This window comes from Portunus trituberculatus, chromosome 7, assembly GCF_017591435.1.
Source record: "Portunus trituberculatus isolate SZX2019 chromosome 7, ASM1759143v1, whole genome shotgun sequence".
Taxonomy (NCBI): domain Eukaryota; kingdom Metazoa; phylum Arthropoda; class Malacostraca; order Decapoda; family Portunidae; genus Portunus; species Portunus trituberculatus.
Genome location: NC_059261.1, coordinates 3,797,570 through 3,809,797, shown reverse-complemented (window position 1 = coordinate 3,809,797; position 12,228 = coordinate 3,797,570). Strand labels below are relative to the sequence as shown.

Below are 12,228 nucleotides of genomic sequence, written 5' to 3'. Positions count from 1 at the left end.
GCCCCTTTAAAGACGAAATACGCGCACACTAACCTACTGCAAAGTGTCTTGTAACGAATTATATAACACCTACCTGGTATATTGCGTACACACACACACACCTCCCTCCACCTCCATCGTGTGTGTGTGTGTGTGTGTTTCACCGTTTGATCTGCTGCAGTCTCTGACGAGACAGTTCCACTGTTTGTTCTGCTGCAGTCTCTGACGAGACAGCCAGACGTTACCCTACGGAACGAGCTCAGAGCTCATTATTTCCGATCTTCGGATAGGCCTGAGACCAGGCACACATCACACACCGGGACAACAAGGTCACAACTCCTCGATTTACATCCCGTACCTACTCACTGCTAGGTGAACAGCACCTACACGTGAAAGGAGACACACCCAAATATCTCCACCCGGCCGGGGAATCGAACCCTGGTCCTCTGGTTTGTGAAGCCAGCGCTCTAACCACTGAGCTACCGGGTGTGTGTGTGTGTGTGTGTGTCAAACTGTCTGTCTGTCTCTTACATGCATACATAGATTTATGTTTGCAGTAGGTTATTGTGTGCTCAGGAGGGTGGAGGGTACACACACACTGCATTATGTCTGTTTCACATATGTAGCGAATAATGATTCATGAAGTCTCCAAATGTTTGTTTTTTCCTCCATATCTCTCTCCACACGTTTCCACCTACACAGACCTTCCCCTCCAAGCCTAACTATCCTACCACACTTCTATCATAGTCAAACTATTACTTTTTTTATAGTCTCGCGACAATCAAAATTTTTACCTCCAAATGTTTCTTTTCTCCGCTCCACAAGTTACCTCCACACGTGTCCACCTACCCAGACCTCCCTCCATGTTTCTTCCACCTTCCTTTTAAGCCTGATTATCCTATCACACTCTTGTCTAGTCTAAATAGTACTTTTTATGATAAGGAACTCTTGCCTATCCCCCCATAGCGAATTAATCTTGTGTGGGTCGTCCTGCTCTGCTCATTTACGAACACCTAACCAGATCGATCTTTTATTATTATCATTATTCTAAGTGATTTTGTTTTCTTTACGCCACACACAAGTAGTTGAAGCAACGTAATTCACAAATACAACTGGAACATTTACTATTATTAATGGCATCCTGTATATCAAATTAACTGGTTTTGTTGCCAATATAGTTATCTATCTATCCATCTTTCTATCTAACTATGTACCGTGTACTGTTTATAAAACAATACACGGTGAAGTTATGCATTTTAGTTCATTGTGGTAACACTGTACACACACTAATTAATAAACCACACACACACACACACACATACCTTACACGACAAACTGTACAGTGTTTCATTACACATCATTACTGCCCGCCGCTCATAATACACCGGACAGTACTCACCAGCCGCGGCCAACTCACCGCTCGCCGCCCACTGCCAGCTGTTCATATTCCACCGTCCTCATACTGCCCGCTGCTCATGACCCATACAAACATATATATATATATATATATATATATATATATATATATATATATATATATATATATATATATATATATATATATATATATATATATATATATAAAATTTATTAAGCAGTAATGGTGAGACGAAGACAACAACAACAGCAACCATATGACGAGTGAAGAGGATGGGAAGGGGACAAAGATAAGGGAACCGAGGATAAAGGATGCAAGTCCGTAGTGGTCAAAATCTTCCTCACACACACACACACACACACACACACACACACACTGGCGGGAATATTGTCATGTTATCAATTAATATATCAAATAATTTAAATATCCTAGCTTCCTGACTTGCGTCATTCATTCCAGACATAATGCATCTCCTCACCTACCCATTATCTATTTCCCTACATGACACAACCCCCTCTTGCTTCCCCCACTGCTCCCTATTACCCCCTGGCCTCCACACTATGTCAAGCCACTGGCAGCACACACCGGTGAAGTATTGTTACAGCCTATTTTTTCTACTTTATTTCGTTTGCTTTCTTTTATTCTTGTTTTTTTTCTCCTATTTTGCTCGTTCGTTATCCCTGTTTCTCTTTTCTTCTCTCTTTTTGTTCGTCTACTCAACTGTTATCCCTTTATCATTTCTTCTCTTATTCATTCGTCTTTATTCCCTTATCCAGTGTCATTCCTTCGTTCTCCAAATTATTCCCCGTCTATCTCACCGTTTGGCATCCTCGTCTATCCCGTCTCGGAATCTCGGTATACAAGCTATCATTCACTCGGGTTATGAGCAACGCTGTGGTTAAACCCACATGGTTCCAGAGGCTACATACATGAGTTGCACACCCTTCTCTCTCTCTCTCTCTCTCTCTCTCTCTCTCTCTCTCTCTCTCTCTCTCTCTCTCACAAACTGCTTTCTTCCTTTTATGTTTTCGTTCACACACACACACACACACACACACACACACACGGCCCGGTAGCTCAGACACGGCCCGGTAGCTCAGTGGTTAGAGCGCTGGCTTCACAAACCAGATGACCGGGGTTCGATTCCCCGGCCGGGTGGAGATATTTGGGTGTGTCTCCTTTCATGTGTAGCCCCTGTTCAGTGTTCACTGTTCACCTAGCAGTGAGTAGGTACGGGATGTAAATCGAGGAGTTGTGACCTTGTTGTCCCGGTGTGTGGTGTGTGCCTGGTCTCAGGCCTATCCCAAGATCGGAAATAATGAGCTCTGAGCTCGTTCCGTAGGGTAACGTCTGGCTGTCTCGTCAGAGACTGCAGCAGGTCAAACAGTGAATTACACACACACACACACACACAAGCTTTATTTTCCAGTGTATATCAGTGTATATAGTGTTTCTTTGTCTAGTGATATAGAGAGACACCATTGCATATTACTTATTTATTATTGTTTTTCGTTAGATATTAATTCTGCATAAAGCACGGTACCATATTAGTTAATTTTCATTTAAATATTTTTCGGGTGTAGAACTGATTAATTGCATTTCCATTATTTAAAAGGAAATTCGTTTCGATACGATCTTTTTCCCCACGATGGAGCTATATTATGGAACGAATTTAACTCGTAACCTGAGACGCGACTGTACTATTAATGTAGTTTCACCTCAAGTTACGAGCGTTTGTCTCCCTTTACGAGCACAAAATACTCGGAAAAATTCGCCGCGCTGGTACCCCGCGCCGCTATGGCAACCACGTGGTTCCCGCCGCCGCTCAGCCTCACACAGACGGTGAGTCAGTCTGTGTGTGCCTCGTGTGGTGGGAGTATTTCTGCGTCCATGTGCGCTTCTCTGAGGTTTATTTGTGGTTTACGTGAAGGAATTTTGTAACCCACGATGTCAGCTACGAGGATGGTTGCTAAGGGTGGTGTTGCTAAGAAGAAGAAGGATTCCATTTCCATAGAACTGAAGAAAAAGATAATAGAAAAACACGAGGTTGGTGGTCTACGAGTGAGAGATATCGCCAAGTTATACGGCCGTCCGTCCTCTACGATCAGCACTATCCTGAAGAAGAAGGAAGAAATTAAGAAGCTTGATGTGGCTAAAGGAATTACCGTGATTACCAAGAAACGTCCTAAGCTCCTGGAAAATGTTGAGAAGCTGCTGTTGGTGTGGATCAACAAAAAACAGTCAAAAGGCGACACTGTGTCTGAAGGGATTACGTGTGCCAAGGCAAAGGCGCTGTATATGGACCTTGTCAGGAAGACCCCAGGCGCATCGTCTGAAAATCAGGCATTTAAGGCAAGCCGGGGATGGTTCGAGAATTTTAAAAAGAGAACTGGCATACACGGTGTAGTGCGATCCGAGGAGGCTGCGAGCAATAATACAGCTGCTGCACAGACATCTGTGTCCGAATTCCAAACATTCATTACTAGTGAGGGGTTCATACCCCAGCAAGTTTTTAACTGTAATGAGACAGGTCTTTTTTGGAAAAGAATGCCTAAGAGGACCTACATCACGACTGAGGAAAAATCTCTGCCTGGCCACAAGCCCATGAAGGACAGGCTTACCCTCTTGCTTTGCGCCAATGCGAGTGGTGATAACAAGATGAAGCCGTTGCTGGTGTACCACTCCGAGAATCCACAAGTTTTCAAGAGGTTTAAGGTCCAGAGGAAGCAACTGAGCGTGATGTGGAGGGCCAATAGCAAAGCCTGGGTCACACGACAATTTTTCACTGAGTGGATCAATGAAGTTTTCGGGCCCTCAGTGAAGAAATATCTTCACGAGAAGAATTTGCCACTCAAGGCCTTGCTTGTGTTAGATAATGCTCCTGCACATCCTCCAGGGCTCGAAGATGATTTGTTGGAGGAATTTCAATTCATCAAGGTCAAGTTTCTTCCTCCCAACACAACTCCAATCCTCCAACCCATGAACCAACAAGTCATTGGCAACTTTAAGAAGCTGTATACCAAGGCCTTGTTTCAAAAGTGTGTTGAAGTGACCGAATATACAAGCCTGACTCTCAGAGAATTCTGGAAGGTCCACTTTAATATCCTAAATTGTATAAATCTAATTGATAAGGCCTGGGATGGTGTCACAGTGAGGACCCTGAATACTGCATGGCAAAAATTGTGGCCCGAGTGTGTCCCTCACCGAGACTTTGAAGGTTTCCGCCCTGAACCGGTGGAGGCGACAGAGCAGCTCGTCGATGAAATTGTCTCTCTGGGGCACACTTTGGGTCTGGAGATGGATGGTGCTGATGTGGAGGAGTTAGTGGAGGAGCACAGCCAAGAACTTACGACTGATGAACTTCTGGAGCTTCACAAGGAGCAGCAGCAGAAGGTGGTGGAAGAACTTTCGTCAGGGGAGGTGGAGGTAGGGGAGGGTGTCCTCCATTCCAGTGAGATTAAGAAAATGTTGAGAATGTGGGAAGAAGTGAAAAGTTTCATTGAAAAACATCACCCTGATAAAGCAATGTCTGGGCGGTGCATGAACTTTTTTAATGACAATGTTATGTCTCATTTTAGGAACATCCTAAAACGAAGACAGAAGCAAGTGTCATCAGATAAGTTCATGATGAGGCGACCTAAAAGAGAGTTAAGTGATCATGAACTACAACCTGGTCCCAGTAAGGTAAAATTCCCAAGAAGAGAGCGCCTTCCTGAATCAGAAGGATGGTATTCCCCAGGGTAACCCCTCCCTCCTCCTCCTCCCCATCGTCTCCCTCAAGCCAGCCACGACTCTTCATCAAGGTAAAGTACAGTACAGTAATCCCTCATTTATCGCTGATATTGCGTTCCACAATCACCCACGATAGGTGAAAAACACGAAGTACAAACCGTATTGGTTAAAGTGATTCGCCAGTTCTCATAAGCCTCCACACACTCTTACAACTCTTAAACTCTCTAATAAACCATTTCTACTCTCAAAATACTTTTTAAACATTTTACCTTTAGAAACCCACTTATTAATTAAAAAGTAAATTCCGTAGTGTGTACCTATGAAAGTAAGGTACTAAAAATTATCATTATTTTTTTTTTTACAACACACACACACACACACACACACACTCTCTCTCTCTCTCTCTCTCTCTCTCTCTCTCTCTCTCTCTCTCTCTCTCTCTCTCTCTCTCTCTCTCTCTCTCTCTGCATATTATTTATAGTTAGGCTAGAAAATTAATTTTGCATACAATATCATGTTAATTGATTTTCATATTGATAATTGTCGGATGTGGAACGAATTAATTGGACTGCCGTTATTTTAATTGGAGAAATTTGTTTCCAGATAGAGTGTTTCAATAGACGAGCTACGTTATGGACGGAATTCAATTTGTAACTCAAGACCTGACTGTGTTTGGAAGATTCGCAGGTACTCTTAAACTTAGGAAGATTAGCTAGTACTTTCAACACTTAGACAATTCATAAATACTTTTAATATTGCCTAAAGTACTTTTAATATTGAGAGATGCTAAGTTACTTTGAGAATTAGGAAAATTGCAAGTTCTTTTCAACATCTAGACAATTCATGTACTTTCAATATTATCACAAGTACCTTTAACCTAAGAAGATAAACAATTACTATAAAAATCTGAAACATCCACAAGTAATCTTTCTCTCTAAGGTTCCAATACAACAGCAAGAAAGTGTACCTGCTGTGTGGATGGTTGGGATGGAATGGATCACCCACTCCTCGTCGGGGGCCTCCTGGGAGCGGACGGCTTTATTGAGCTGCGCGGTGGACTGGTAGGGCGGCTAGAGTGTGTTGCTCCGCCCTCCTCTGGTCCACAACTCACGAACAACCACCACTGCACGGGAGCGGTAAAGTTCCACCACCAGAAACTTCACGCTTCTGCAGACAAATTATAGGCTTGAGGTCACCAGACAAGACATTTGAGCACAAGAACACACTGCTACACTGGAACTCCCTGCCTGCTTCTGTTTCCTTCATCCTGTGACCACTGAACTCATTGAGGAGGGAGGTTTCAAGACATTTATCCCATTCTTATGGCTAACTCTTTAGGACCTGCTCGAGAACTGGCATGTAAGTGGGCCTACACATGGCTGTCCTTGTATGAACCATGCTTCTGTATTTTCCATCTGTCACCTTCATTCATACAATTGTCAAATATTTTAAAGCTCCCTAATGATTAACAATGAGTCTAAAGAGGTGGGAATTATTTTATTATTATTTTTTTTTTGTTATTATTATTATTTACAGTGGTGCCTTGTTATACGAGTTTAATTCGTTCCATGACGGAGCTAGTATCTCAAAATGCTTGTATCTCAAAACAATTCTCGCCATTGAAATGCCATTAATCTGTTCCAGCCTCCCGAAAAGACCACATCGGCACATCCCCAACCATGACTCGTATCAAAAATGTACCTCATCTAAAAACCACCATTGTATTCATTTTTCAAATTACTTAATTTATTTACTTTATTTATTTGTTAATTTATTTGTGTGTGTGTGTGTGTGTTTGTAATGACAACAATAACCACTGAGCAAAAAGACCCACATACAAAAAGGGCAACTGAATTTAACTTATATTGCTGTATAATAATAAAAAAAATAAAGAACAGAGAAGCATTTAAATAACCATAAATTCCCTCATGAATAACACCAGAACATCACAAACTGTCGCACTAAACAAACAGTACCGAAGCTGACATGACACAGGTGGGCCAGGCAGCACACGAGATCAGCAAGAGAGGTGGTTACGCCAGCTCATTATTTCCGATCTTGGGCTAGGCCTGAGACCAGGCACACACCACACACCGGGACAACAAGGTCACAACTCCTCGATTTACATCCCGTACCTACTCACTGCTAGGTGATCAGTGAACAGGGTCTACACGTCAAAGGAGACACACCCAAATATCTCCACCCGGCCGGGGAATCGAACCCCGGTCCTCTGGCTTGTGAAGCCAGCGCTCTAACCACTGAGCTACCGGGCCGTGTGTGTGTGTGTGTGTGTGTGTGTTTAAGGTATGTGTTTAAAAGTGTATAACAGCTGAGAGAGAGAGAGAGAGAGAGAGAGAGAGAGAGAGAACCTGCAGGGTTATATGAAATTTAGCAACATTTAGGCTAGACTGGGAGGCTGGGAGTGGGAGCGCTTTATTAAGGGAGTTGCCGGTTGCTTATTATAGTTACCAGTCTGCGATCCCACAGAAAAATCATAAGTTTATAATATGCTCGATTTATTTTTATATAACACAACAACAAATATGATAAAACAATAAAAAGATAGGAAGTTGCAGAAACAAATTTATTGACTGCGTGTTTGAAGGTTTGACCGGATCCGTGGTTCACAATGAAAAAAAAAAAAATAAATAAATAAATTTTGCTGAAAAAAAGGACAGGAAAGGACAGATTTTGACTGTCCTTATTTACAAGAAAACTTAAGGACAAACAGGCTCAAAAAAGGACAGACTGTCCTTAAAAGGACAAACATGGCAACCCTGGTTCACTACGGGTTCCGACCACTATGAGCGGAAGCGTTTGGCAACAATGTTAAAAATATACTCATATGTGTATATATTTATGTATGTATGTACGGTATGCATGTATGTATGTATGTATGCATTTCACGAAGCAGTTTTCCTACCAGTATTTCAAACAAAAGTGACATCTGCCATCCTTTTTTAAGTGGTACCTAGCTGTCATTAGCTACAGGTGCCTCTGACGCATGGTACAATAACGATCAAAAAGTTATTGTACCATGCCTCTGACGTATCAGCTTGCCTGCGATCGACACTCCACCTTCCCGTCTGTCCTCCACTCCGTCCCCTCCCCCATGTTCTTCATATATCCGCCTCCACCCCCCTCCCACCCTCTCTATCTATCTATCTCTCGCGCCGCTCAACTCAGTACCTATCAGCTGAGACACTCGCCTATTTATTCTTTATTCAATGTTATTCTCTTCATGACAAGTTTTCTCTACTAACTAATTTGCTTCCTAAATTATGTACACTAATCAATAGCTCCAGATTATATTTTTTTCATTAGCTTTTACTATATCCCTTAATTACATTTTTCCTTTTGAATTAATTCATAATTTATTTTGGATTACATTTTTTCCAATAATCTCTGTAATCGTGAACTCTCAATGAATTTATTGATCTCATGAGTGATTGAACCCTCAACTTCCTGAATTACATTTTTCTCATAACTTTAGTAATTCATTTTAAACTTTACAATTACATTTTATCATGACAACGTTCACAGCAACATTTATCTCACACGCTCCGACACACTCAAGAATAGATCAATTATTTTGCATATACTGGGTATATAATAATGGTAAATTTACCTCTCAGCGCATCAACAATAACAAGCAGTAGGTACAGTACATACTTATCTCCTTTATCTGGTTCTGTACAAGTTAACCCAATTCCCTGCCCAGTAACACCACATGGTACCCGATCACATCATCATTATACTGGAGGAGAATCCGTAATCTTTTTAAATCCTCGGCACTTTATTATGAAGCTCTGTAGGAAATATATTCATAATATATTCATTTTCTGTTTACTTCTTTTGCGCAGTACTTTACTTTTTTTTTAATAATTATTTTCATGTATTTTAATTTCTGTAGCGGTGACTTGACGTGCTGGAACGCATTCCCTATTATTACATGTTATAATACGTTCGGTATACGGTAAATTCAATATGCGGTAAGGTTTTCAGGAACGCAGATGTACCGTATAACGAGGACTTACTGTACTATGTAAGTGACTGTGTGAGTGTATGTGTGTGTGTGTGTGTGTGTGTGTGTGTGTGTGTGTGTGTGTGTGTGTGTGTGTGTGTGTGTGTGTGTGTGTGTGTGGTGTATTTTTGGGGTAGCATAAAACAACTTGAGAAAATGTGGTTTTGTTTTCACTATATCCTTGGTGTGGGTGTTGAAAAAAGAAGGAAGAGGAGAGGCACGAGAAAAGAGAAAAGAGAAAGAGGAAATATAAGAAGTGGAGGAGGACAAAGCAAAGAAGGATAAAATGGAGAAAAAAAGAGGAGGTGGAGAAGGACGAAGCAAAGAAGGATAAAATGAAGGAAAAAAAGAAAAAAGGGAAAAATAAAGAGAAAAAAGTAATTGTAATAAGAAGAGGCAGAGAGGATTAAATCAATTAGAAAGAACAAAATGGAAGGAATATGATAATTAAATTAAGAGAACTTGTAATCTCTCTCTCTCTCTCTCTCTCTCTCTCTCTCATAACCATCTGTACAATGAAAGACAGGAGGACACACACACACACACACACACACACACACACACACACACACACACACACACACACACACACACACACACACTACATCATCTGTTCAATGAATGATGGCACAGAACTAAAGTCTGGTTTATCAGATGAATAGAGAGTAATTCATGTATCAATAAAGACAGAAAGGAAAGCACACGTTTTGTGTTGACTAAACATTACAATACTGCATTATTAGAAAGTCATAGAGAAAAAGTCACTCAGTTCGGAAAGGTAAGGTAAAGAAAAGATCCTTCCTTTCCATGACAGGGACGAGGAGCCTTCGTTCAGATCTCCTCGGCCTCTCTGTCATCTGTCTGCCTCAGCAGCGCCACTGTGGATTGCCCTTTCGGTTACAGTTCGTACTTTCTTGAGTTGTACATTGTACTGCAGCAGTTTGTCTTTCCACAGTTGTAGTAGGGTTGTTTTGTTTTCCGGCGGCGTTGTTGTCTTACACGCCTACTGTTTTTCCTCGCAGACAACACATCATCATCTGCAGGAAAAGCTTTCTTTTTCAGGACTGATGCCTTGTTTTGCAAGCCTACTGTCTTGCTCCGCAGTCCAGTAGTCTTGTTCTCCAGTTGCGACGTTCGCTTCTGCATCTGTTGAGTCCAATTATAAATACCAGTCACCTTGTCTTCCAATTCGACTGTCTTATTCTCCAAATCCAGTGTTTCTTTTTCCAGACCTAATGTATGGTCTTCAATTTCTACTGTCATGTTCAAGATTTTTCCATCATGTTCTCTAAGTGCATCATCTTGTTCTGTAGAGCTTCAATCTGAGCCTGCAGACTCTGAGTTCCTTCCTGCAGGTCTCCTGTCTTGTTCTGGAGATTCTCGGTCGTCTCCTTCAAACCCACAGCTTTGTTTTCAATGTCATTGGTTTCTGTCTCCACACGCAGCATCGTTCGTCCTATTATGACACTCTCCATTAACATCGCATCTGATTCCTTTTCTAATCGCATCGTTTTGTTTTCCACTTCTAGTATTTTGTTTTTCATTTCATTTGATTTTTTCTCAAGATCTTCTGTTCGGTTCTGCAGAAGTATTGTTTGTTTACTGAGATCTTCATTTAATTTCTGAATACTTTCCGTTTTTTCCTCAATCGCTATCGTGGTCGTTTCAATTTCCGCTATCGTGGTCTCTAGATTCATCGATTTGTTCTGTACAATTTCGCTTTCGTTTCCTTCAGTTTCTGTTTCGCTCTCGTGAGTTATGTTCGCTCGTGGTAAAATTTCCTCGTGTGGTTCTATAGTTTCGCCAACCGTTTCGTTCCTCGAAAATACCGTTTTGTTTTCTTGCTCTTTAGTTTCGTTCTTAGCACCTGGGATTAGTGGCAACGCAATTTCCTCATGTGGTTCTTTAGTTTCCGCATCTGTTTCGTTCCTTGAAAATATCATTTTGTTTTCCTGCTCATTAGTTCCTTCAAATGTTTCGTTTTTAGCACCTGGGATTAGTGGCAACGCAATTTCCTCATGTGGTTCTTTAGTTTCCGCATCTGTTTCGTTCCTTGAAAATATCATTTTGTTTTCCTGCTCATTAGTTCCTCAAATGTTTCGTTTTAGCACCTGGGATTAGTGGCAACGCAATTTCCTCATGTGGTTCTTTAGTTTCCGCATCTGTTTCGTTCCTTGAAAATATCATTTTGTTTTCCTGCTCATTAGTTCCCTCAAATGTTTCGTTTTTAGCACCTGGGATTAGTGGCAACGCAATTTCCTCACGTGGTTCTTTAGTTTCCGCATCTGTTTCGTTCCTTGAAAATATCATTTTGTTTTCCTGCTCATTAGTTCCCTCAAATGTTTCGTTTTTAGCACCTGGGATTAGTGGCAACGCAATTTCCTCACGTGGTTCTTTAGTTTCCGCATCTGTTTCGTTCCTTGAAAATATCATTTTGTTTTCCTGCTCATTAGTTCCCTCAAATGTTTCGTTTTTAGCACCTGGGATTAGTGGCAACGCAATTTCCTCATGTGGTTCTTTAGTTTCCGCATCTGTTTCGTTCCTTGAAAATATCATTTTGTTTTCCTGCTCATTAGTTCCCTCAAATGTTTCGTTGTTTTTGGCAACGGCTTTTTCAAATGTTTTGTTTTCTATCTCTTTACTAATTGTTTCATCCGTTTCGATCTTATCGTGCACCCTTGCAGCAAGGGCTTGTTCTCTTCCTCTTTGCTAATCTCAATATCTCCTCCGCTCTTATCACCAGTGGAATTTTCCACAGTTTTATTCTCTTCATGTTTCGTTTGGACAATGGTTCCGATCTTATTACCAGTGGGATTTTCCACAGTTTTATTCTCCTCTTGTTTCGTTTCCACAATGGTTACGTTTTTGTCATCAATAACTGCTTTTTCTACAGTTCTGTTGTCTTGCTGTTTCATTTCCACAATGGTTCCGTTCTGATCAACTTCATTTTCCACAGTTTTATTCTCCTCTTGTTTCGTTTGGACAATGGTTCCGATCTTATTACCAGTGGGATTTTCCACAGTTCTGTTGTCTTGCTGTTTCGCTTCTACAATGGTTATGTTTTTGTCATCAATAACTTTTTCACAGTTTTGTTGTCTTGCTGATTAGCTTAACA

General features: G+C 41.2%; 2 protein-coding genes across 5 annotated transcripts; one reads left to right on the top strand and one right to left on the bottom strand.

Annotated features, from left to right (window-relative positions):
• The first annotated feature begins 3,192 nt into the window (after window positions 1–3,192).
• LOC123520794 (tigger transposable element-derived protein 1-like) lies at window positions 3,193–6,986 on the top strand. 4 transcript variants are annotated; one of them, XM_045283422.1, is made up of 4 exons: window positions 3,193–4,783; window positions 4,936–5,160; window positions 5,693–5,776; window positions 6,029–6,986. In XM_045283422.1, exons 1-2 carry the CDS (start codon window positions 3,305–3,307, stop codon window positions 4,975–4,977), a joined length of 1,521 nt encoding a protein of 506 aa, XP_045139357.1. In that variant the 5' UTR covers window positions 3,193–3,304; the 3' UTR covers window positions 4,978–5,160; window positions 5,693–5,776; window positions 6,029–6,986. The 4 variants fall into 4 exon arrangements, with proteins under 4 accessions (XP_045139357.1, XP_045139339.1, XP_045139330.1 ...); XM_045283404.1 differs by having other exon boundaries at window positions 3,194–5,160; window positions 6,029–6,448; window positions 6,734–6,986; XM_045283395.1 differs by having other exon boundaries at window positions 3,194–5,160.
• Window positions 6,987–9,849: 2,863 nt separating this feature from the next.
• LOC123498053 lies at window positions 9,850–11,198 on the bottom strand. Its single transcript, XM_045245143.1, has 2 exons — window positions 11,104–11,198; window positions 9,850–10,980 (listed from the first exon to the last, which is right to left on the bottom strand). Exons 1-2 carry the CDS (start codon window positions 11,177–11,179, stop codon window positions 10,379–10,381), a joined length of 678 nt encoding a protein of 225 aa, XP_045101078.1. The 5' UTR covers window positions 11,180–11,198; the 3' UTR covers window positions 9,850–10,378.
• Between the last annotated feature and the right edge of the window lie 1,030 nt (window positions 11,199–12,228).

What these genes read in the sequence shown, in the direction of transcription:
- LOC123520794 (XM_045283412.1), top strand. Translation starts at nt 3,305, where the DNA reads ATGTCAGCTACGAGGATGGTTGCTAAGGGTGGTGTTGCTAAGAAGAAG.
- LOC123498053 (XM_045245143.1), bottom strand. Translation starts at nt 11,179, where the DNA reads ATGATATTTTCAAGGAACGAAACAGATGCGGAAACTAAAGAACCACAT. An exon ending in TGCGTTGCCACTAATCCCAG is followed by an intron (nt 10,981 to 11,103) that starts GTGCTAAAAACG and finishes CACTAATCCCAG; the next exon opens with GTGCTAAGAACGAAACTAAA.